This window comes from Sitophilus oryzae, unplaced genomic scaffold (assembly GCF_002938485.1).
Source record: "Sitophilus oryzae breed Bouriz unplaced genomic scaffold, Soryzae_2.0 scaffold_1620_pilon_pilon, whole genome shotgun sequence".
In the NCBI taxonomy this organism is placed as follows: domain Eukaryota; kingdom Metazoa; phylum Arthropoda; class Insecta; order Coleoptera; family Curculionidae; genus Sitophilus; species Sitophilus oryzae.
The window spans coordinates 197,880-225,206 of NW_022146304.1; the positions used below are offsets into that span (position 1 = coordinate 197,880).

The following is a 27,327-nucleotide window of genomic DNA, read 5'->3' on the forward strand; positions in this document are numbered from 1 at the left end:
AAAATTTGATTTTTTATATGGGACATCCTGTATATTTTTACTTTATTGAAAAGAATTTAAAATTACCTTTCCAGAAATATAACACACTTGATATTTTGCTCGATTCCTCTTCGACATATAGAGTATATAAAAATTCGCCCCCTTTAAATAAGTAGGCTTTGAACGGCACCGGCTGTAATGCAAAAAAATTCTAGCTGTGAGCATCAATTTACAGGGGTGGCATTAAAAAAAATTTTGGTTAATGTGCCACAACTTTATGACCGACCCTGTATTATTAAATAACCAATTAAATTACTACTGTCTAATAGATATTTAGACATTTAAAAACCCTATAACTTTTGTATTTAACTTTTAGTGGTACCTTATATATTTTAATAATCGATTATACTATATTTCCATACATATCAGCGACCCTGTATAAAAAATAAAGGCTTTAACTGCCTATAGCTACGAAAAAAAATCAAAATCGAACCTATCTTGATATAAAAAATAAATCTTATTTTTACGTGAGGAATGTCACCACAATAGATGGAACATGTTTTTAGAAACACTCTGTATACCGTGTGGTACATCGAAAACGGGACATAGAAAATACCATATAAATTTTCAAATGATTTTATGCAAAAGTTGTAGGGAATAGACTGTTTTGAAGAGAATGTACATGGAACGTACTTTACCTAGAATCTCCTAGACATTCAATTTGACATTGTCAAAATCATATTTTTGTTGGTATTTTAATAATTGTAGCTTTCTCTGAGCTGTATTATAAATTTTGCTAATATGAAGTTAAATTTTTGGAAAAAAAAACATTTAAATGCTGATTCCGAATAAATTAAATTCTAGGCGAAAGTACAACTTTAACGCCTCTTCAAAAAACTCTAATACAACTTTTGCATTGATCATCTGGAGAGATAATATTTGACCTTTTCAAAATGTACATGGGATATCCTATGCAAGTTCCCTGCAAGTTGAGACTGAGAAGTCTAGAGACAAATAGAAGTCTAAGATAGTCTCTCTACACCTTATAAAAATGCCTCTGATTTTTTAAATATAAAACATTATAAAGAAATAGAATAGAAGGAAACGTTTCAAAATAAAAATATGGCATAAAACAGGACTTGCCAGCTGGCTCTGTATCCATGATGACAGTTATTATAAACAATCTGCAAAAAAAGCACTACAAACAATTCCACTATTTTATAATCTTAGAAATATTCAGAATACACTCAAGATAATTCATACTTATAATTGAAATATATTATTTATTTGATAGTCAACTTACGACTTAAAAAAAGCTAATAAACGCGCTTATATTTAGTATTTATAGATTTGTATTCAGTTAAGATAAAAAATGAAAATAAAAATATTTCACTTTTGGCCAGGTTTATAGACCAAATACCTCTCGGCGGGAGCGGCGTTTGGATATGGTTAGGTTAGGTTAGGTTAGTTAATCAGGTAAATTTCCTCTTAATTAACTACCTCCGAACCCTGCTCGCATCTCCGAAAAAGCCATATAACAATACACGGCATATACGCAAAGTTACGCATCACGTGTATTGTTATATGGCCTTTTCGGAGATGCGAGATGTGAGCGATATGTGGTCAAGAATAGGTCCCCAGAGACGGCGCTGATTGCCGGAAAGCAGAAACCTGCCTCCACTATGTTCGTACCTTAGGTTAGTTAATCAGGTAAATTTCCTCTTAATTAACTACTTCCGAACCCTGCTCGCATCTCCGAAAAAGCCATATAACAATACACGTGATGCATATACGCAAAGTTACGCATCACGTGTATTGTTATATGGCTTTTTCGGAGATGCGAGATGTGAGCGATATTTGAAGATGCGAGTGATCAAGAATAGGTACCCAGAGACGGCGCTGGCTGCCGGAAAGCAGAAACCTGCCTCCACTATGTTCGTATTTCGAAAATGTGCATTTTTAATAAATCGCTGTAACTTTTTTGCTACTGAAAATTTTGTTTTTCTATGAAGACATTTCCAAAGCACCTTTTTACGTAGAATTTAATGGTTTAAGTATATTTTTTTTTTGTTATTTTACAATTATCGAGTTATCAGCAGAAAAATTGATTTTCCGATTTTGAAGACTCCGATATTAGTTTTTGTCTATCTCCTATCCAAAAGGGTGTTTCCATTTAAAAGCGTCGAATTTGACCCACCATGTACATTGTGTGTATTTCGATTTTTTGCTTAAAATTGGAGGAAGAATTGAAATATGTAATAATATACAAGGGGTTCCATTTAAAAAAATGAAACTTTTATGTGCCATGACTTTATGACCGACCCTGTATATTTAAGTGTATTACTCGCTAATAGATATTTAAAAATCATATAACTTATGTATTTAACTTTTTGCGGTACCTCCTATATTTTACCTAATAATCGACCCTTTCCATACAAAACAGCGACCCTGAATATTAACAGTATAAACAAACTCCTTCTATCAGGAATTTTTTCATCAGATTATTTTTTTATTATTTTTTTTTCGTATATCAACAATATCGTAATAAACATATTAATATATTCTATAAAGAATTTCAACTTACAGCCTATCTTATACATGGAAAAATCTGTTATGAATAGGTTTATAGCCGCTACCGGTAACTGACTTTCCAGTCGACAAAAAGTTAGAATACTAGAATACTGCAATAAAATTAATCGATTTGACATTGTCTGCTTTTATTTACAAAGTTTACGAATCGCAAGTAAAACTTCTTACTATTATTTTGAATGATATATTGCGCGAGAAAAAAAATAGGAGAATAACCTACAAAAAGAAATGTGGTCCCATAAAAAAACATAGAATGTAAAAACATTCCAAGTCGCGCAACACAATTCTTCCAGTATAAAAAGTTATTGTAAGATTTCATGTAAAACCAAGTCAATTTATTTTATTTAGTTTCTATTGAGTAGTTTATAATCATCTGCTGATGATGCTAACATGGTTAGCGAAACGCGCGTCCAGTGTAAAAGTAAAAGTGTTTTGGTGTATTGTGGTGATTTAGTGTTTTTATTTTGTTAAATTATGGTGCCGTGTAATCGCCAAGTCATTATAATTATTACATACATAAAGATGTCGAATATTAATACTAACAATTTATAGCAAAATTGTTGATAGGTGCTTAAACAGAAACTTAATAAAATAAACTGACTTGGTTTTACATGAGGTCTCAAAACTTTTTATAAAAGAAGACTCAGGATTACGTTTATGGAAACATTTGCAAAAATATATTATAAAAATATGTAATTTGATTTTGAGATAACTGAGATCCCTACACAACGATAGAGCAAGACAAGAGTGGAACAGGTTTTAGAAAGTTTGTGACGAAGTTTGGAGATGCGAAATACTTCCTTAGAGATAACTTCTCTACAGGGACTTCTCAAATAAGGACGGTTGTGTTCACGGCCGCCGGTGTCTATAAAAGTAGACATCTACTTTATTTCTTCTGAAGAATCCTATTATAAAACTGGGCACAACGTCGCGTCGAGTCCCCAACATAATATGCACAGTGCAAAGCCGGAAAATGTTCTTTTACAGATATTCTTATATTAATCATAAAAAATACAATTTATAGAATTTTACCTTATAAATAATACATTTTCTATTTTCCTAATGATATTGGTGCTTCTATTCGAACCTGCCATCCAAATTTATTTATTTAATAAGAAATTCACCGTTGCGACTAAGCGATAACACTGTTAGGATAATCGATAGAAGCATATTATTAAAATAGATGTAGTGGAATATATTGGTGTTTCCTAGAAAAACAGTTAAATTATGCATGAAGGTTTCGTTCAATTTATAAATTACGGCTAAAGAAAATAACATTAATCTGTCACATAAAATAAATTATGAACACATCTTAAAAATTCGCCTTTTTTCTGCTTTACACTGAGTATTGAAATAATATCTAAAACTCTGGCATTAAAATATAGGCCACTTTCTGCAACGTTGCTTTTTATTTTTGACGTTTAATGAAATACAGAGGTCTATACAGGGTGGTCCGAACTGTATTCCGGAAACTTCGGCAGCATATCCTGCAGATAAAAATAAGTAAAAAAGTTCGTAAAAATGTATGTACTAAATCGTTTAGTTTCGGAGATACAGGGTGTAGGAGTTTCATTTTTATTTAGATTTTTTGCAAATAATTTCTGAAGTAACGTCAATATTTGGATGGTTTGGTATATGGGAGTTTTTTGACAAGAGAAATTTGGGGATTTTGATGTCAATATGACTCCTACTTGTAGAGGGCGCCACCTACATGTGTTTTAACTGTTTTGAAGAGTAATAACTTTTCGTTCGTACCTGTATAAAACTACTGAAAGAAAAAAATATACATTTCCGTAATTTTTTACGTAAAAAATGTCTCTTTGTAAAAATTGCTACGAGCAACCGTTCTCAAGATATTTAAAATAAAAATAGTTAATACATGTCACTATTGACAAAAAATAAACATGTTGAGTAAATAGTTATTTGACTGAAATAAGTTAAATTTATGTCAGTGCTGGCAGGTATTGATAATTTAGATTCCAAATATCTCGATAACCATTACACGTAGCGATTTTTATAAAGAGACCTTTATTACGTAAAAAACGTTGTAAATATATATTTTTTACTCAGTAGTTTTATACAGGTACGGACGAAAAGTTATTACACTTCAAACTAGTTAAAAAATATGTAGGTGGCGCCCTCTTCAAGTAGGAGTCATATTGACATCAAAATCAAATTTCTCATGTCAAAAGACTTCCAGACACGAATTTTCATCCAAATATCGACATTAGCTCAGAAATTATTTGGGAAAAATTTAAATAAAAATAAAACTTCTACACCCTGTATCTACGAAACTAAGCATTTTAGGCCATACATTTATACGAACTTTTTTACTTATTTTTATCTGCAGAATATGCTGCCAAAGTTTCCGGAATACAGTTCGGACCACCCTGTATTTCAAATAAATAGGCGCTTCTTGTGTTTTTTTGAATATCATGTTAATTAAAGATTCATGAGCACTCCGTAATATATTTAAATAGTTACTATAACAATATAATATGTTCTTTCTCTTGCATTAAAAAATAAAAATAATTCAAACAATAGATATATCAATTGTTATACACCAATCAAATAAATATATTTCCTTATGAATCAGTCATTAAATTTAACAATAAACTGTATTTTTATTGTTTCTCTGCTCTAAATAATTTAAGATTATTCGAAGAAAACTCCAAGACCTTTTTTACCAAAGTTATACTGTTATAAATTACAGGCTCCCCCCATTTTACATGAAATATTCACATTTCTGTGAAGTGATATACAGACTGGTTTTTCAACAACCATTTTCGAGCTTCGCGTTGCGTGCTTAAGAAGTTTTTATTGCTATATCTACGAGGATTTAAAACAATAAGGAAGAACCGTTTTTAGCTGTAGATACTTGGAAACCAGAAACGTAAAAAATATATATTACAAATTTTATCTGTTTTTTTTAAAGATGTTGATGTTGTAATACTTATCTATAATTTTCAGACATATTCTACGATTACTGTGATTTATAGATATTATTAAATTACTTTCATTTAATTCAATTGCAATTCCATTTATAGTAATCTAATGGGCTGGAATTTAAAGCTCAGCACTCAGATACTCTTGTTGCTGACCTAATAAAACAGAATTATGTCAATGGAAGAGTTGAACGTGTATTATAAAATTTAGATATCATAACCTGTTGCAATCATGGTTCTTCATTGACAACTGTATGAAGTACTAACCCAAACTGAATCTTTTAGTTTGTTTCTGCACTATTTTTTTCTGCTAGGCATTAAAAAATAAGTTTGAAATAAAAACATTCTACCAATCATCTATTAATGCCTACTAAACTAAAAATTAACCAAACAATATTAAAATTATAATTTGCCCCAGGATGGTTACTTGGAACGACAAACTTATATCGAGTTGTAAAACTAATTACTCACTGCTCATTCGTACATTTCGTCGGCTTTATGACGAAAAGGCGTAATTAACGTAACTAGCCACTAACTATTAACGTTTTTAGCCGAAAAGGCGTAAGGCGTAACTAGCCAATATTATCCATTGTCTTCCCGCCACTACCCTGACGTCATCAACCCATCTCTTTTTTGATCGGCCCACACTTCTTGTTTTTCCCCTAGGTCTCCATATGATCTTTTTTTGGAGCCATCGGTCTGGATCCTGTCTTATCATATGTCCTATCCATGCCACTTCAGACTTGCCACTCTTTTAACAACATCTATTAATTTTGTTTTTGGACGTATGTGGGTGTTCCGTATTTTTTCCCTAATGGTGACTCCCAACATGATTCTTTCCATGGCTCTTTGTGCTACTCGTAGTTGTTCTGCTGTTTTTCGGGTAATTCCCATAGTCTCTAAGCCATACACCACAGGTAGAATGCAGCTGTCGTAAGCTTTTTTCTTTAGGTTGATGGGCGCGGGCACCTTTTTATCCTTGAAAATATCGCTCATATTTCCAGATGCTACCCATGCCAAATGGATCCTGCGTAAATCCAAAATACGAACTATTTATTACATAATCACTTAATTTGACGCTATATATATATAGTAGCCATGATAGAACGATATATAGTAGCCATGATAGAACAGATTTTACAGTGTGGCTAATTCAACACACTTGAAAGAAATAAGTCTCCGATTTGTTGCCACAAACTATGGTTAAAATGAGTTAGACTTTGCACACAGCTGTGTATCCAGAAAATTGACCGAAAGCTGACTACCGAAACAAAGACTGTCCTAATGGAAAACTGCCCGAATCATAGTTTCCTAGAATCTAGTGAACCAGGAAGTTTTCCAAAAAATATAATAAGTATCAGCTCATTATCATTGTAAAGCCATTGTCATTGTCATCCCTGCCAATTTCTGGAACAGTGTATTTATTATGCCTATCATCATCCGGCATAAACATGTAGAATGGAAGTCGAATTTGTAATAAGTGAACAAGGAAAACAGAAACTGTTACTCCACAGTTATTTTTCTCAAAAAGGTATGGGTGAAGAAACGTGTGTCTTGTTAAATGTACCGTGTATTTAAATGTCCTGTATTAGAGCAATATTCTACGTAAAGTTTTTATTTCTGTCAATTGAAATTCGATCAATTTTCTTTTCGGGCAACTATCTTTATAGTTAATTTTCTTTTCGATCAATTATATCAATTGTTTTCGAGTAATTCTACTTCGGTGAATTGTTTTTTTTTTAAAAAGGTCAAATCTTCGGATGAATGTAGCATTACGTTAGCCTGCGTGCCAGGGCATGAGGGTCCCAAGAGTAAGAAAAACGTAGAGGAAATGATTAAATAAGTTCTGCTTCATAAGCAATGTATGTTGACAGGTGCAATCACAATATGGCCAAACAACATTGGTGGTCAACAGGCAATCTCTAGAATGGTAGAAAAACCTCTAAAGCAGAGATAGTCGAAGAAGTTTCGCATAAAAGTAGATGGTATTTTTTGTCTGTTTATTTTGTATTTTTGAATTCTTTGACTTGTATCATTCTGGCTTTCAACTGACTGAGACTATTAGTGCAAAATCTAAATTAAGTCTTCGTCTAAATAAAAAAATATATGTAAAAAAATTTATGTCTTACAAATGTTAATAAGATAATATAACGGTTTAACAAGTTAAGAAATATATCCGATAGTATCAGAATTGTCAAAAACACCCTAGTCAAGCTCTTCATAGGGCAGATTATTTTCTAAAAGTTCTGTGTTTTCTAAAAGCTCCTGGTTTAGAAAGAACAAAGGTATATTTATTGCTTATACAGCTTTGGGTTCTTAAAAGATGTACTGGCGGTATAAACTGAGATAGTTTTTAGATATTTTACTTTTTTGGCAAAACGTTTCATTATCATTATTATGAAAAGAGATTTTTTGACGAGTAATTGCCTTATCCAATCAACTTTTTGAAGTTAAATTAGTTCTGTTAATCACTCTACGTCGTAACAAATATACTAACAAAATGCCAGAGTGGTTAACATGTGGTTAAGTCTCACTTGTATCACTCTGGCTTTCTGATGTAACTTGTTGCGTCTTTACGGTTACAATTTTGAGTGAGATACCTTTTTATAGACTAACATTTTTAAAACCTCATGAGTAGATAGAAAACTACATCAGAATCGCAATATATTCAAATAATTAGAAAATCCACAAAAATTGACTTAAGACCACTCTGGTTTTCAACGGTTCACATGTTATGTCAGTACCAGAGCGTAAAAAATGTACGGTTCATTGTATAAAGAAATTATAGGACATTGACAAAGTCCAGATCCATATCCAGGTCCTCCAGCCTCTACTTCACGGGTACCTCAACCGGAGACCAGATCCTTGACGGTGAAGGACACGGAGGACTAAACCCCAACAGAGGGTGTATACCCGTGTAGGAGGTAGATGCCCATTCTTCTCAGGATGAACATCAGAGGAGGATGGAAAATACCTCTCCCCTCTACAACAGAAAGATCCCCATGTATGGATGATGAGTTATGGACTGTATGATGAGCTATAACTCAAGGGGGACAGAATAGATCTTTAAGGTGATTTACCCCCTCTTACGCATTCTACATTCTATTATTTGGACATCGTTTATTATTTTCAATTACAATTTAGCATGTGTTTAGGAAGTATGTTAGAAATCAATCTGCTAGAAAGTATGTTAGAAATGATAAACTGGGATTCAACAGGAATTAACATCGATGGCAAATTGATAAATCATCTCTGTTTTGCAGATGACATTATTTTAATAACAGACAACATACAGGAGGCACAGAATATGTTGGATATGCTGAATGATGCTTCGGAAAAAGTCGGTTTGAAAATTAACTTGTCAAAGACACAATACATGACAAACCTAGTACTAAGTGGAAATTTAAACATTAATAACATACCTTTGGAACAAGTGCATATATATAAATACTTAGGGCATGAGATTGGTATTAGAAGGGATAATCAGACCCACGAAATTCTACGAAGAATAGGTTTGTCGTGGACGGCATTTGGCAAACTAAGGCATATACTGAGAATTTGACTGTTACATACATTTAATTCGAACTATAGTGTAACATACCACTCATACCACTGTTACAAAATTGAAAATAGCAATAATTTTAATACGGCTAACGTTGCTGTGTTATAGAGTTATTAAATTTTGCAGCGCTGTTCTTACTCCGGCATGATATGCAAATATTCGGGATGTTTTAATCAAATTAGGACAGGGATAGTTGGCCGAGCAGATTAGATAGTCGACAACCGAGAACATTCTAATTATACGAGGGTGTAACAACATTTGTGTATAGACTGTGAACACATTGGGTTCTTTATTAGGCCAGGAGATAATTCTGGTTAATTATTAGTTATCTGTTCATTAGAAACAATTATAAAAATTTGTACAGAGCGATTAAGAATGGATGAACTATTTGGTTATTCTGTTTTTGCTCTTTGATTGGCAATAAATTAAAAAAATGTTCGGCTGTTATAACAAGATTATAACTAAACTGTTTTTTTCTCAGGTAGGATTTCGATAGGCGATGACAGAAAAAAAGCAAGTGACGTCCATACCACCAATCTATTTATTTCACCAAAAAAAGTTTCTAATATTGTTTAAGTTAACTACCCAAGCAGCATTTGGACGTCGGGACAACGTTGTGTCACGCGACCAAACGTCGGGGCGCAACGTCGGCACAACCTCGTGCCAACCCTAGTCTGCACTAGTTTGGAGAATAATTTTCGCATAAAAGTAGATGGTATTTTTTGTCTGTTTATTTTGTATTTTTGAATTCTTTGACTTGTATCATTCTGGCTTTCAACTGACTGAGACTATTAGTGCAAAATCTAAATTAAGTCTTCGTCTAAATAAAAAATATATGTAAAAAAAATTTATGTCTTACAAATGTTAATAAGATAATATAACGGTTTAACAAGTTAAGAAATATATCCGATAGTATCAGAATTGTCAAAAACACCCTAGTCAAGCTCTTCATAGGGCAGATTATTTTCTAAAAGTTCTGTGTTTTCTAAAAGCTCCTGGTTTAGAAAGAACAAAGGTATATTTATTGCTTATACAGCTTTGGGTTCTTAAAAGATGTACTGGCGGTATAAACTGAGATAGTTTTTAGATATTTTACTTTTTTTGGCAAAAACGTTTCATTATCATTATTATGAAAAGAGATTTTTGACGAGTAATTGCCTTATCCAATCAACTTTTGAAGTTAAATTAGTTCTGTTAATCACTCTACGTCGTAACAAATATACTAACAAAATGCCAGAGTGGTTAACATGTGGTTAAGTCTCACTTGTATCACTCTGGCTTTCTGATGTAACTTGTTGCGTCTTTACGGTTACAATTTTGAGTGAGATACCTTTTTATAGACTAACATTTTAAAACCTCATGAGTAGATAGAAAACTACATCAGAATCGCAATATATTCAAATAATTAGAAAATCCACAAAAATTGACTTAAGACCACTCTGGTTTTCAACGGTTCACATGTTATGTCAGTACCAGAGCGTAAAAAATGTACGGTTCATTGTATAAAGAAATTATAGGACATTGACAAAGTCCAGATCCATATCCAGGTCCTCCAGCCTCTACTTCACGGGTACCTCAACCGGAGACCAGATCCTTGACGGTGAAGGACACGGAGGACTAAACCCCAACAGAGGGTGTATACCTCGTGTGTAGGAGGTAGATGCCCATTCTTCTCAGGATGAACATCAGAGGAGGATGGAAAATACCTCTCCCTCTACAACAGAAAGATCCCCATGTATGGATGATGAGTTATGGACTGTATGATGAGCTATAACTCAAGGGGGACAGAATAGATCTTTAAGGTGATTTACCCCCTCTTACGCATTCTACATTCTATTATTTGGACATCGTTTATTATTTTCAATTACAATTTAGCATGTGTTTAGGAAGTATGTTAGAAATCAATCTGCTAGAAAGTATGTTAGAAATGATAAACTGGGATTCAACAGGAATTAACATCGATGGCAAATTGATAAATCATCTCTGTTTTGCAGATGACATTATTTTAATAACAGACAACATACAGGAGGCACAGAATATGTTGGATATGCTGAATGATGCTTCGGAAAAAGTCGGTTTGAAAATTAACTTGTCAAAGACACAATACATGACAAACCTAGTACTAAGTGGAAATTTAAACATTAATAACATACCTTTGGAACAAGTGCATATATATAAATACTTAGGGCATGAGATCGGTATTAGAAGGGATAATCAGACCCACGAAATTCTACGAAGAATAGGTTTGTCGTGGGCGGCATTTGGCAAACTAAGGCATATACTGAGATCTGATATTCCCATATGTTTAAGAAGAAAGATCTTTAACCAGTGTGTCTTGCCTGTCCTCACGTATGGAGTTGAAACGCTTACTTTGACAAAAAAGAACATACATAGAATACAGGTCATGCAACGGAAAATGGAAAGGTCTATGTTGGGAGTTACACTCAGAGATAAAATACCCAATCATACAATACGAAATCGAACAGGAGTAAGAGATGCGGTGATATCTGTCTTACATCTTAAATGGAATTGGGCAGGACATGTGGCTAGGATGACAGATGGACGGTGGACAAAGAGACTTGTGGAATGGAGACCGAGACACGAGGCCTATAGAAGCAGAGGACTACCTCCTAGTCGATGGACAGATGACATTAAGAGGGTGGCTGGAAACTGTATTCAAGTGGCACAAAATAGAAGGAAATGGCTAGAGTTAAGGGAGGCTTTTGTTCAGCAGTGGACGGTATAAGCTAAATGATGATGATGATGATGATGTGTTTAGGACTTGGGAGAATTCTCAACACAGTTTAAGTTGCTTACTTAAAAACTCCAATAAAATAGACATAGTCAGTTTTTCCCCTTACTCTTCATTTATTAAAACTTTAAAAGGCATTGGCAATATTTACATTAAACTCTTTCAAGAGAAAAATAAAATAAACTAATTTAAGAGAGGGCATTAGCCTAAATAATGAAAATCTACAACAGTGCCTCGCAGCTTTTATGCTGTTTTTGAAATTAATACCTTTCTGTGTGTGAAGCAATTAGAATTACATTCTTGACTAATTAAAAAGCAAATGTGTTTGCGGCAACATACATATCGCTGCCTTGCCAACGTCATAACAGTGTTATCAAGTTCTTTATGCTTACCTACGTGCAGAAAACTGTCCGCGATATATAAAATCGAACAAGTCAACCGTGTTTTTTAGAAAATCGTTTAACAGAACGTCACACTACAAAAGCATACGTGATGATAACAGTTTTTTTGTGTGTATGTGTGTGTTTGGGCTTGTACGTTCCGTTGACAAGTGCGTCCAGATAAAATACCATTTACGTTGATTGTGTAGCGGCCAATTCATTTCGTCACCCTGCTTTAAAAATAACAGATAAAAAAGCACTAGAAAGAATTCGAACAATCGTTTTGAATGCCGAGTGAAATTCGTAATCATTTTGCTTAAAATAATAATTGAAAACATAGAATATATTATATAACAATTTTAATTCTATGAAACAATATTTCTTTCAGATTCGTTTGTGAGTTTAATAGAGAGGGAGTCCGTTTTCGTTTTTTGTTTGATTTGTACATTTTAATTTTAAATATTCCATTTTTGTTTCCGAGTACATAAAGATATAAAATATTATTTTTTTAAACGTTAATTCTCTCTATTGGGTAGGTAAACGTATATACAAATCTTTCAAGTCGTGTACAGCGATACCCTCAAGCAACTCGAAAACAAACATATTAATTTTTAGTGGTAAGGAATACATACTTGCTGTCACTGGGTATATTACCAATTAATTTGAGAATTACACCCCCCTTATAGTTTATGACCAAACCAAACCAAACCAAACTCACCGTCATCAAAAATTCTAAGGTATTTCTAGAAGTTTCACAAATTTCAAATTTTGAATTTTAGTTAACGTTTAGCCTACAAAGAAAGATAAAAAATCCCGATTTCATTATTTATTAAATGAAAAATAATGATTATTAAGTCAAGCGTCTAGCCGCTCCTATAGTAACTGACTATGCAGTTGACACGAAATTTCAAGAATGAGTTCTAATTGCTTTGGTTTTAACTTTCCTTTAATGATTTTCTGTTTTCTTTTTAATTTTTACTGCTCTGAATACCTTGGAAATATCGCTAGTCAAAATTTTTTATTTTCGACAGTACCGCACCAATCATCAAAATTTCTAAGGTACTTCTAGTAGTCACAAGCCGCACAGACTTGAATCTTGAATTTTATTGAGAAATCTGAGAAATGAGAAATCCCTATATTTCAAAGAATAAAGAATATTCGTATAATTTAACAAAGTTACTGTCGAATCGTTGGTGAAGTTCAATACTTTTTCTCTCCTTAAATAAATTCACAATTTATATTTAAAAAAAAGAAATTAAATGAAGAGGGGGGCCAAGTTTCTAACTGCAGCACTATGGGTTCAGGGGAACATCTCTCAAATGGTTTAAGTCGTATATGAGCAACAGAAGTCAACTTGCGAGGGTGGATACCACGTTGTTTGCTACCAAGCCAATAGAATGTGGAGTACCTCAAGGCTCAGTACTAGGCCCTATTTTGTTTCTTCTTTTTATTAACGACATTGCTAACATAAACATCAGTGGTAAAATATGTCCTTTTGCGGACGACACTAGCTCCACTTGGAGCAACAAGGACGTCACGGCACTTCATAGGATTATATCAAATGACTTAATCACCATTAAATCTTGGTGCGATTCGAACCTCCTGAGTCTCAACATTTCTAAAACTAAAGCTTTGTCGTATAAAAACTCACTGCAGCCTTGTGTACTTAACAACACCACCAATGACGTCGTAAAATCTGTAAAATTCTTTGGGCTTGTTGTAGACAATTCTCTAAAATGGGACATGCATATCGACGCTTTTTCGAAAAAATTAAACACTGCCTGTTTTGCATTAAGATCTGTTTCTCAGGAGCTTAACTTGTCAGTGGCTAGAACTGTTTATTATGCACTTTTTGAGTCGCACCTCAGATATGCCCTTCCATTCTGGGGTACGTGTTGTGCGACTCAATTTGACCGCATTTTCAAGCTCCAGAAGAGAGCTGTTCGATATTCACTGGGACTAAACAGCAGAACTTATTGCCAGGATTTTTTTAAAAAATTAAAAATATTAAGTCTTCTTTCCTTATTTATATTTGAATCCGTTTGCCTAATACGTAAGCATGTTTCAGCTTCTCAAGAAAGGCCATCTCACACTTATCCACTCAGGAACGCGGAGCAAGATCTTTGTCTACCTACCCCACGCTCAGAGTTAGTTAAAAGTTCAATATTATACAACTCGAAAAAAATGCACAATCCCCTGCCATTCGAAATCAAATCGATAACATCATTTTCTTCATTTCGCAAAGCATTGAAATCTTATTTACTAGACAAGGCTTTCTACGCCGTAAATGAATTATATTTTGATAATCGAATATGATCTTGTAGTCTGGTGGTCTAATATTTGCTAGTACTATATTTACTATAAGCTTACTAAATTAATATGTTTTTGAATATATTTTTTTTAAATATTTTTTGGAAGCTTATTTTTATTTGTTTATTCTTTGACATGTAAACATTTATAAATGTTTATTTTAAACAAAAAGATTGACAATGTAATTTGCATACTTGTTTTGTATTCTCTTTTGTTTGTTTACTTTATATTTGTCTACAAATTGTAAAATTTTCTGACAATAAAGGCATTTATTTATGTCTTCGCCTCCTTTGCAAAAAACTAAAAAAATCATTTTTTAATATAAGATTATGAGTATTCGTGCCTTTTAGTCCCTCACTTGAGGATAGTCAATATTTATTTAAAATTAATTCACATTGAGCCAATGGACGCTTGTTAACATGTTAATCAAATAACTTAAACGTAAACCGTAAACCATATAAAGCAGATATTATCGCTGATGTTCAATTTCTGAGAATTTGGTCAATTTGAGGCAGATTCTCCGCCGTTATGAGAAAATTTCATTTCAATTAAAATCAGCTGCTATATTGACGTATTCTTTGCGATGAAAATAGGCTCCGCCGATTATTCATTCAATTCGACATTTTTTTTTTATTTTCTGCGTGCCTGTTAATAAAAGATAAGAGCTTTTATTCTCGATCAATTTATAAGTGGATTTATGATCAGACTTTTTATAAGATGATCAGACGATTCGTCTTCGTTTAGTTATAGACTATATTTGTTAAAATTTGTTAAGTTAATACTGTACAGGGTGGGTCAAATTCGACGCTTTTAACGGGAAACGCCCTTTTCAGTAGGAGATACACGAAAACTAATATTGGTGTCTGAAGCTCAATTTTTATCAAAAACATGATGGTGAAAACCGCACATCGATATCTGTTACCTTTTCGGAGTTACGGGGTGTTTTTCAAAAATGTGCATTTTTAACAAATTGCTGTAACTTTATTGCTATGGAAAATTTTGTATTTCTATGAAAACATTTCCAAAGCATATTTTTTACTTAGAATTTAATGTTTCAAGTATAATTTTTTTTTAAATTAATAATTTAAAAGTTATCAACAGAAAAAATGATTTTTGATTTGGGACACCCTGTATATTTTAAATTAAATCAAAAGAACTTAAAATTAAAAATACAAAATTACAATTCGAAATACAGAATTTTTAAAAGTTCGCCACTTTTAACTAGTAGGCTTTTGATGCCTTATTGACGATGAGCCCAAATGGAACTGGAAAATATATTTTTCGAGCAAGACCAGGCACCTCCTCAGAACGCTGAACTTATCAGCAAATTTGCCAATTTCGAGAGTAATTAAATAGCTAACCAAGATCCCAGCCGTTGGTCGTCGAGGCCGCCGGACTTAGTGCCTACGGATCTAATACTATGGATATCTTTGCGGAAGAATAAAGGTTCTTATTTTTAAATTGCCCCTATAATCTAGACAAGAATTAGAAGTACTTAGTTGATATGAGAGTATCTTTCACCCCCACTGATTTAATGAATTCCGTGAGAAATGTTCAATAACGGCCCTTTCTGTCCATAAAAGAAGACTGTCCATATGTCGAACACCATATGTAGCAAAATCTCATTTCTCGGGTTGCTGTTTATTTTTAATGTTATTAGATATAGTTTAAATGTGTTGATGTTGGTTAAATATAGTTTAAATTGTTATAAAATGCTGCATCTCCCATTGCAAATATTATTTTCGTTTTAATTGCTGCTCACCGCTATATGTTTTTTGCATTACAGCCGGCGTCGTTGAAAGCCTACTTAATAAGTCTGTTCCAACCCGCCGCAGAACCGTCACCGAACGATCACGCTCGTGCGCAGTAATTCAAATGTGTTCCAACCGAGATTTGACGGTTATCGGACGATCCTATTTGCGTACCAACGTACCTTGGGATCGTTTAGTTACAATTTCAGAACGGTAATTTCGGTACATGGTCGAAATTGAGAACTGGTTGGGTGGACTTGCGCATTAAAGCATATGATGCTTCTGTTTTGGTTATTTTTTACGAATTCGAATACGTGTGCGTTATAATTTTGCTTGTGAGTTTATGTGGAGTAAATTGTTCGGAAATTTTAATTATTTTTTTATTTATTAAATAATGTTCAAAGATTCTACCACCGCAATGAAATAATAGGAAACTACGCATAACATGATCATAAAAGAGAGTATAGGCAAGTGAGTAAGTGAGTATACAGTTGAAAAAACACTTACCAACAATTACTGGATTCTAATTCTCCATTTCAAGAATAATAATTATTATTATTGCAAATTGAAAACAAAAATAATAGGGTTATGTTATGAAGTTCTAAACAAAAACAAAAAGCCGATCGATACAAGCACGCTTGACACTTTTGACAGTCCCGAAAACAATCCACAAAGCGTTCCAACGTTGATACTTTTTGCACCGTCACGAAACTATTCGAAGTCCGCGCATGCTAACAAAGTGCAAGAAAACCGATTCGAGAACGATTTCGAAACGATCCCGAAATGCTGGTTGGAACAAACCTATTCAAAGTGGACGAATTTTAATAAATTCTATATTTTGAAGAGGAATCGTGCAAAATATCAAGTGTGCTATATTTTTGAAAAGGTAATTTTAAATTCTTATCAATGAGTTAAAAATATACAAGATGTCCCATTTAACAAATCAATTTTTTTGTTGATAATACTTAAATTATTCATTTTAAAAAATTATATTTAATCCATTAAATTCTACGTAACAAAGATGCTTTGGAAATGTTTTGATAAAAATACAAAATTTTCCATAGCAAAAAAGTTACAGCGATTTGCTAAAACTGCACATTTTCGAAAAACCCCCCGTAACTCCGAAAGGGTAACACGATTTGATGTGCGGTTTTCACCATCATGTTTTTGGCAAAAATTGAGCTCTAGACACCGATATTAGTTTTCGAACTGCGCCCAAGTTTACATAGGACAACAAACTTCTCAATGGTTAGAAAATAGACTGAAAGGGCACAAGTATGATAAAAAAAATGTAACCGCCCTCACAAATCATGTGTCAACAAAAAATCATACATTCGATTTTAATAAAACTAAAATTTTAAAAACAGAAAATCACCAAAAAAAGAGAGAATTTTATGAAATGGTGGAGATACAAAAAAACGCTACAAAAACGCGGTAAATGATAAAAAAGACCTAAAAAATCTAAGCAAAATATATCTGTCGATCCTCTACGCACTAAAAACAGTAGACATCGGGTTTTGAAATGATAAATGTGTTTTATACAGAGCGATCTGCTAGGAAATACGTACGTGCTCTATAGTAAAGTGTGATGTCCAAAAACAATTAAAACAATAGTTAATATGTGTTATTGTGTTGTCCAGTTTTAACAAATTTTAACTCTGTAAGAATCTACGTTCAAGGTAAGACCTTTTAGTTTGACATTTTATCTTATTGATTTTAACTGACTGTTTTTATGTACTTAAAGAGGCTTGAAAAAGACATATACTGTCGAAACGTCGTCATAAAATAAAAAAATAATGAACAAAATCTAGAAACATCTTTGCAACCCCAACGACCTAAAGCCAAGAGTGAAAACAAAAAATATTAGTTTTCATCGACATATTCATCAGGAACGTGCATATGGGTTATCACTGGAATATTTAACAAAAATCATGTACGCCATTGACTTTTTTTTCTCTTGCTAGGAAAATACTGTAAGCAGTTTAATGCCGATTAAAAGTTGTATCTTGATAGTTTGTCGATTTCGGCCTTCTTGAAGAGATAAACGTAATTTTATTAATTTGCCTTAATCCAAGTCTAGTAGCAACCTTTTATTCGCAAGTTAATGATATTAAAAATATTAATATGTATCATTAACTTGCTTAAGTTTAAATAAGTACTCATTGATTCCTCATCGAAAACTATGAAAAAAAAATCCTATAAACATGGGTACGGAAATGCATAGTTTGAGTTACAGGATGTTAAAATTTTTAAAATTAGGTTTTTTTGGAATTATCTTAAACATCATTATTTCTATATTTGAAATTGCTGAGTATAATAACTAATAGTAATAATATTTAATAATAAATTAGGTAAAATATATTATCTATTTTCTGCCGTTTATCTCATCAAGGAGGCCGAGTTCGACAAAATATCAAGAGATAATTGAAGGGGTGGCTGCTATAACCAGGCAGCTCCATTTTAAGAAATTTTGCTTGCTGCAAACAGCTCCCAGGAGCTAACCTGATTTTTGCTGCAAACCGAAAGCAAGTTAGTTCCAAATAACGTTGGGATTTATGTACTGTTAAATGGAGTTTCTGATTGTTACAGGGAATGATTGGACTATTTTTTAAAGGACATTTCAGTAAAAATCTCGTTTTCGTAAAAAAGTGGAGCTGCCTCGTTATTGCAGCCACCCCTTCAATTTTTAACTTGAATTGAAGGGCTTGTAACTTGTAATTTTTACCCTGAAAATTTCATTCTAATTACTAAAAGTACTTGGAAGAAAATCCTAAGGATTTCTAAAGATGAAGATTAAAATATCTCCCTGTAGCTAAAAACAAAGCAGCACAAAAATATGAAAAATAAATATTATTTTTACGAGAGGAAAGAATGAATTTCCCCACGAGAGATGGCACATGTTTTTTGAAATACCCTGTATATCGCCCGTATGGCTGTGCTAAATATCTCTGAAAATCCTGTACTTTGAACAACATTTTGAATATGGTTGTACTGTAAAAGGTATAAATTGTAGAAAATATTTATAAAAACTAAAAAGATAAAATATTTGAATATGTCGGTAATTATTGTGAAGAATAAAAAAGTAATCTCAAACAAAATCCCCAAACGAAAATCTTACAGGGAATAATTTTTTACTATGTTTACCTTTAGCTACACATTAGGATAAAGAAAAAGAGGATAAAGCGAACGCTGGATTTGTGCCTATTATATTGAAAGACGTTTTAGATAAAAAGCAGTTAAGTGGATCGAGTGGTATCAAATGTATTGGGTTTCGTTTGTCACACAACTCGGATTTGGACGATAAAGCTGAAGAAAGAAAAAAAAAGGGCTTTAGAAAATATGTTGAGCGTTTTTTGCACTGATCGGACAGTTCGATATTTTGACGATTTGTAAAAGAAAATATATAAAACTCCGCAGTTTACTCTAAGAAAAAATATGATTATTTTGAACATATGAACATATATTTTGAAGTTAATTGATAGCTTAATAACTTAAATAAATACTAGTTAGTATTATTATCTTCAATAAGAATACAGGGCGAATCTTAAATAAGTGCAAATATTTTTACAGAGCTGGTAAATCTCGATAGAAGAAACATTTTCTCTTTGCCATTTTTTAAATAAGTCCAAAATATCTGAGTTATTTTACTTTGAAAATTAAAAAAAAATGATTTTATGCTTAAATTTTGAGAACCACTGGATTCCTTCCTCTAAATTTAATCTATTACTTGTTGCCGTTTTATCTAAAATTATGTTTTTTAATTGAAAATTTTTATAGAATTTGAATTTTTCGAAAAAAATACAATTCTATTTAAGTTTATATTTTTAGACTCTAATGTATTTTTGAATGTTCATATAATTTTTATCCCCTTCTCCTTTTTACTTTGTAAATTATTATTTTAGGGTTATTTTCCAAATATTTATTTTGTGCTGATTATTGTTGTCACTCCAAGAACTCTGGATCAAATTTTTGTTCCTAATTCTAGACCAGATAGTTCAGTGTTGAATTTTGCTACTACATAATACACCTAATTGTACTCGGTTATTTCCTAAAACCCCAGATCCATTTCTGAAATAAATATTTGTGTAAAGGGTTGTTATTCTGAAGTCAGTTGTAGCAAAGTATCATATAAACTTTCATTTCTATATTACAACCCCTTAGGAAATTAATTTCCAAAAGGCTTCAATTGCTTTAGTTAATAAAACTTTGTACAAAATATATACTTATAGACCAGATAATTTTTCGTAGAATATTTCACCCCTAATATCACCACCCGGATCATTTTTGAAAATTCATCACCTAAGGGAACAGCTTTAAGGGGTTAGGTCAGAATTTGTATACTAGTCATAACAAACGTACGGACGAAAATTTATTACTTTTCAAACCATTAATTACTTTTCAAATTTATAGGTGGCACCCTCTACAAGTAGGAGTCACATGACATCAAAACCAAATTTTTCATGTCAAAAAACTCATAACACAATGACACCAATTTTCACTCAAATATTGACGTTACTTCAGAAATATATATATATATATATATATATATATATATATATATATATATATATATATATATATATATATATATATATATATATATATATAATATATATATTTATATATATATATATATATATATATATATATATATATATATATATATATATATATATATATATATATATATATATATATATATATATATATATATATATATATATATATATATATATATATATATATATATATATATATATATATATATATATATATATATATATATATATATATATATATATATATTTAGTTATATATATATATATATATATATATATATATATATAGTTATATATATATATATATATATATATATATATATATATATATATATATATATATATATATATATATATATATATATATATATATAACTAAATGATATATTAATAAATACACTTACATATCCCGCGGCAAGAGAATCACCTGAAAAAGAAAAATAATATTAGCAAATTTAATTTTTACATATATAAAATGTCTAAATAACAAATTTTGTCTATAGTTTCAATATTTTATTTTAAATTACAGTAAAAATATAACATTAGGCATTTCACATTTTTTAATTTTTAATAATTGATATAAAAACGACTTCTTTAAATGTACAGTTTTTCCAATAAGGTTCTTTGTGAAGATCTAGAGAGAGGTAATTTTTATATCAAATACTAATATTATCTTGAACAACCCAAGTATGAAAATCTCCAAAATATGGTAGCTTATAAAATGCATCATTGCCGGTGTCCTCAGTGGATAACCTCACTCTTGACTGTACCCAACGCCGTCACGGGTAAATGCGGTATTAAAATGACTTGCTCTAGTCTATTAAACTCAGCATGGGAGCGAAACTTGGGTGCCGTACCGCCGACACATGAACGCATTAAACAAGTGGCAACAGAGACACCTTAGACAACTCTTAAGAATCCGGTGGTTCCATCATGTTTCAAACGTTTCGGTCCTTGAAAAAGCTAACTGCGAGAGTATTGAAGTCATGATTACAAAGTCCCGCTTAAGATGGGCTGGTCACGTATGCAGAATGCAAGAAAACCGCATACCAAAATCTCTGCTTTACGGTGAGCTTGTAGACGGTACGAGGAAGCCGGGTGGACAACTCAAAAGGTACAAGGACATTTTCCACGAAAACTTAAAGGGGATTAACATGCAAAATCATTGGGAAGAAGCAGTTCACAATATAACTCAATGGAAAAGAACTGTAAACTCAGTTAACAGCGACAACCAAAAAGTAAAGAGGCAACAAAGCAATGAGATTTTTGAATGTCCGGAGTGCGGAAGAGAGATAACATCACGTATCGGGCTTTTCAGTCACAGAAAAACTCATGAAAGAAAACGCCTTGCGTGACCATCTTTTGATGCGTGTCGAATACTCGTCAGCGAGTAATGGCAGTATGTATGTATCTATGTAGTATGTAAACTCAGCAGTTTTAGGATTTATATTAGTTCCCACTTGATAACGGTCAGTGCTACATTTGAACGAAACGTTTAAAACATTAATACTCGACCACTTTTAAATAACTATGAATGTCATTTGAAACTACATGTAAATTAAATTATTACCAAGTTGTTTAAATCGTACTCCAATTCAAGATCTACCTGACGTATGTAAAATATTCGGAAAATTATTTATTCTAGTACTCGGGTATAAAAGCAGATTACCAAAGACCATTATTCATAATTTTTGTGTTCATGAGATACACTTCTCTTTGGCGAACGTTGTGTAAGGCCCGTGGCACATTGCGCGTTTTTTCTGTGCTGCAGAAACGCGTGCATTTCAGCGGCACTGGAATCAAACAAACAAAACAACTACACAAACCGGCGCACAGTGGAGTATTTGATACCGATAGTTGATCGAAATTTTTTAAAGGAGACCTTATATAAATTATTGCTATTTTCAATTAAAGAGGAAATAATCTGAACAAAATAAAGGATAATTCGTCGATTCTAAAAAAAAAGAAAAATCACTGTTTCAGTGTTTCCACGGTCAATGCCACTAATGCCGCAAGTAGTAATATCGCAACTAATACTACTAATGCTACGACTGATCCGCGACCAATGCCCATACCACTAAAACCGCTACTAATGCCAAATTGGGCTATACTGCTAATAGCACTAATGCGATCGCTTTGTACACAATAGTGCCATCGCGGTTTACACCTCGCATTAGTATATCACTGATTTGCAAATTAGAAGAAACCAAGAATGTTTTTTCTCATTTTATCAGCAAAGTCGCAAAAAGTCGCAGTATTTTATTTTACTGTATGAAAGCCCAATGTTTACTAAGAAAAACGTATATAAACAATATGCTGAATTCTTCGAAATGCGCAACTAAATCTCTAAGTATAATAAAAATGTTACAAATGTAATCAAATTCTCTAAACGCCTAACTTTTAGTTGCAAAAAAAATCGTTAGTATAGAGAATATCAAAATAAATAATATGTTTTTGTAGAATATATACCTGCAGCTGCTGAGCCATTTTCAATCAAAACAGCAATATAAACGTAAAAGGAGCACAAGAACAACAACAATTTATAATTTTAAACATAAAATTTAGCCATTTACCTCTTATCTGTGAGAAGTAACAACTTTGACGTTTCGTTGAAACAAACGAATGCAACTAAACACACCCATAGCAACGCCATTCATGGCAGACATGATTTAACTTATCATTTATCATTTTTGGGAAATCTTAAACACATTTGCTTTTTCGAATTTCGATCGCCTTTTTCATGCTAATACTCCACTGTGCGGCGGTGCTGCAAATCGGCACTGGAATCAAACAACTACACAAACCGGCGATGCTGCGGCTGAGACGCATAGTGTGACATCTCCCATATGAAGTCGTCTGTTGTCGCCACCTCTGCGTTCTTACTGCAGTCGCAAAAAGGTGCAGAGTGCCACCGGGTTTTTAGTTATTACAGAGTTATTTAAAAAACATATTTTCCACATTTTCGATCTTAATCATACCTGACAAATTATGTAAAATAGCCAGAAAATTAATTATTCCTAAAGGAACTCGATATGAAAACAGACTACCAAGAACCATTTTGATATTCAAAATTTTCCAGTACGCGACACACTAACGCACAAATAAGGTAAATTCAGTATTCCATTAACTTTCTCTAGTATTATACTCTTTTTTTATTATTATACCCTTTTGTATTAAGATTTAGATTAGTTCACATTTGACGGTTACTGATACAACTGTTCGAAAAGCTATGTAAAATTAAAAAAAAACAATGTGAGCCAATGAAGATATTTTATTTCATAATTCACATCACAGTCTACTAATTTCTAATAAACTATGGATGATATTTGAAATTACACTTAAATTAAATTATTACTTAAGTTATTTAAATCATATATATATTTCAATTCAAAATATATCTGACGTCTGTAAAATAACCAGAAAAATCCATCAAATGAAAGCCGATTAAAGATCATTTTGATATTCACAATTTTCGTGTTCATGAAACACATTTCTATATGGCGAACATTCAGTTAGAAAATAGTATTGCTTTGTAAGGAAGTTACTATTTTTTTTATATATATTTAATTTTCTTTTTCAATTTTTCCGCCGATTACGAATTTTCTTTATTTAATTTATCTTTCTACTCTTCCGTACATTAGAAAAATTTTATTCTTTTTCGAGAAAATAGTACTTTTTAAATGAAATTTTATTTGTTGGATTAATGTACGGACCGAACTCATTAATTAGCCTAAAAAGCGCTAATTAATTAATTAAACGCATTCCACGCGCTCGATGCAGCCCGCTTGGTACCGCTGGTACTAGATCGGGTATCGAGAAGCGCACACCGCTCGGCGCACGCCGCCACCACGATTCTCAACTGAAGGAAAGGACTGGGAAAAATAAGAAGCGACGCGCCAGCCAGAGGAAGTCAGTTCCTGACCCAGCCACCAACCGAGGAGTTCCTACACCACCACCACCGACAGCACCAGCAGCAACAGTCGCCGCAGTCCGCCAAGCAGAAGCCAGCCCCGAGACACAGCCGCCGCCTAGCAGTTGGAAAGCCTGCCGTCCTCCGTCGTTTCTAATCCGCCGTCGCTCCGAAACCGCCCGCAAGGTAACCTTCAGGATTAGTATGGTATAGTATTGAGTATCGAGAATTTGTTGTTTATTTGGTTTTTAACTTTTTTTTTCAGAAAGGAATCCTGTACCGTGGCAAGGTCTTAAATAGTTTAGAATAAATTCCGAAAGTAAAAAAAAATATTTTAAATATCAATAGCAAATCCGTAAAATCAAATACACTTGAGTTATCAATAGGGACTTGGAAAAGCAAGTAAACTGTGAGTGTGATAGATCCCGGCAGTTTGCTTCAAACTCTAAATTCCTTATTGGTAATTTAATTAAAAAAAAATCATTAGGTCGGGTCTTAGATTTTGTTTTAATCACTTAAAACATATCTGGGTCGTTCATGAGGACTTGGTAAAATAAGTAAGTTGTGAGTGTGATAAATCCCGGCAGGTTGGTTCGAATTCCAGGTTCTTCATTGACTGCTTAGAGAAACTATCTTTAGTTTAATTCTTTTTCCGAAAACAATCCGCAGTAAAGCGTTCGGTCAGTTCTCTTAATAATTAAGCGGTGTATCTCTAGTGAAAATTAGGAAATGTGGGAAAGTTGTGAGTGTGATATATCCCGGCAGGTTTCTTACAAACCGATCCCTTCACTATAAATACACTTGCTGAACTCTTATAGTTTTCCGCATATCCTTTCAGTCGTAATTTAATTCTTTTTATTTTATTTCTTTTCGTTGTCATATTTAGACCTTAGCCCCGCCGTACTTTTTAATTTTAAATAAATAATTTTTGGAGTATTTTCTTATTCTCCCCGACATACCTTCAATTTAAATAAATAATTATTAGAACAATTTATTGTTAACTCCGAAACACTTTTAATTTAATTAAATAATTATTACAACATTTTCTTATTGCCACACCCGTATTTGTTTTAATATTTTGATTAAAACCTTTAATAGAATATTTTATATTCTTTTCACTAACACTCTCAAATAAATTTTGTTTTCTTTTCTCTTTCTGAATTTATTGACAAGTTCTAACATAATCTATAATTATTTTTTTATTTAAGAATAAATTATTTTTTTTATTAACTTGGGAGTGTCGTCTTTCCCCTCACAGTCTGTAGTTTTTATTAATATTCTTTTCTGTGTAGATTTGCTCCAACCCGGTGACGAGACTCTACGTATTGGAGCCAATTTAGGCGCTGGGTGTCGCAACCAGCCACTTACACATCGTCGTGCCTTCTGACTTTCCGAAGAAGACAGACATTTTTTTTGCATTTAAAATAAAGCTTTGACTTGTAAATAGTTTTGGAAAACACGACCTGCTCTTTATTTTATAACTGTTGATTATCGTTTAATTTATTTTCCCCACCTCTGAGCTAAAAGAACTGTAACACTGCCATACTTCTCCACTGTTTAAAAGCTACCCGAACCGGCACTAGTGGGCCTCTAACCACTTATTAACTAGAGGTGGCGCCCGAGATCTTCTAAGCAACAATACAAGAAACTTAAGCGTCAGTAACACAGCTCAGGAAGAAGCAAACGTTACAAATTTGGTGTCCGAGAGCAGGGACGTTGCAAATTTGGCATCCGAGAGCTCCGTTACAGCTTGGACGGAAAGTTTAAAAAATCACAACGGTTTCAAAATTATAACGTTCATATTTACTGATCCCAAGGCGTTAAACGCTATATACGGGAGCTATTATTATATTTACTGAACCTATTTTATTTGAATTATCGATGTAATACAGATATTTAACTCAGTGCATCCTCAAAATTAAATTGAATTATTGCAGTTACTTAAAACATATTTTGCAAAATTTCAAATTCAATTATACCTGACATATTATGTAAAATATCCAGAAAATTAATTATTCCTAAAGAAACTTGATATGAAAGCAGACTACCAAAGACCGTTTTGATATTCGAAATTTTCCAGTACGCGACACACATTTCTATTTGGCGAACGTACGTTCGAAAAGGTGTATCATCGCTTTGACGGAAATTCAGATAAAGCCGAAGCGAAATGAATGCGGTGGCAAAGCATCCGACGTGTTTTGCACTTTGGACGATAAGAGCTGCTGAAATTTCCGGCGCCGAAAAGTCGGCTTGGGATAGACGTGTTTAGTGTTTTTCCAAGACCAAACGACCTGATAACTGACAGACTTAGAGAAGATCGAGCGAATTTAAAAGCATCATCAATGATGCAATCGGCAACGAAAATCGATTGGAGCGCAAATAGAAACTTCATACCTACCAAAAATGTTTGAAAAAGTAATTTTGAATCCGTGTTTCTATACATACATACAAGGTAATTATTAAAATCTTTGAACTATAAATGTATTGTCTGTTATTTTCTCAATTAGTGAGTATTTTTAAAAATATATTAAAATCAATATTCTGTAATTAAGGTTTAAACTGTGGCATTATAAATTTACATTCCTTTCCT

General features: G+C 32.6%; 1 protein-coding gene across 1 annotated transcript; it reads left to right on the forward strand.

The window, feature by feature from the left end:
* The first annotated feature begins 24,324 nt into the window (after positions 1 to 24,324).
* LOC115880170 lies at positions 24,325 to 26,420 on the forward strand. Its single transcript, XM_030897306.1, has 3 exons — positions 24,325 to 24,359; positions 24,608 to 24,923; positions 26,030 to 26,420. The coding sequence occupies exons 1-3, from the start codon at positions 24,325 to 24,327 to the stop codon at positions 26,075 to 26,077; spliced, it is 399 nt and encodes a 132-aa protein (XP_030753166.1). The 3' UTR covers positions 26,078 to 26,420.
* The last annotated feature ends 907 nt before the right edge of the window (positions 26,421 to 27,327 follow it).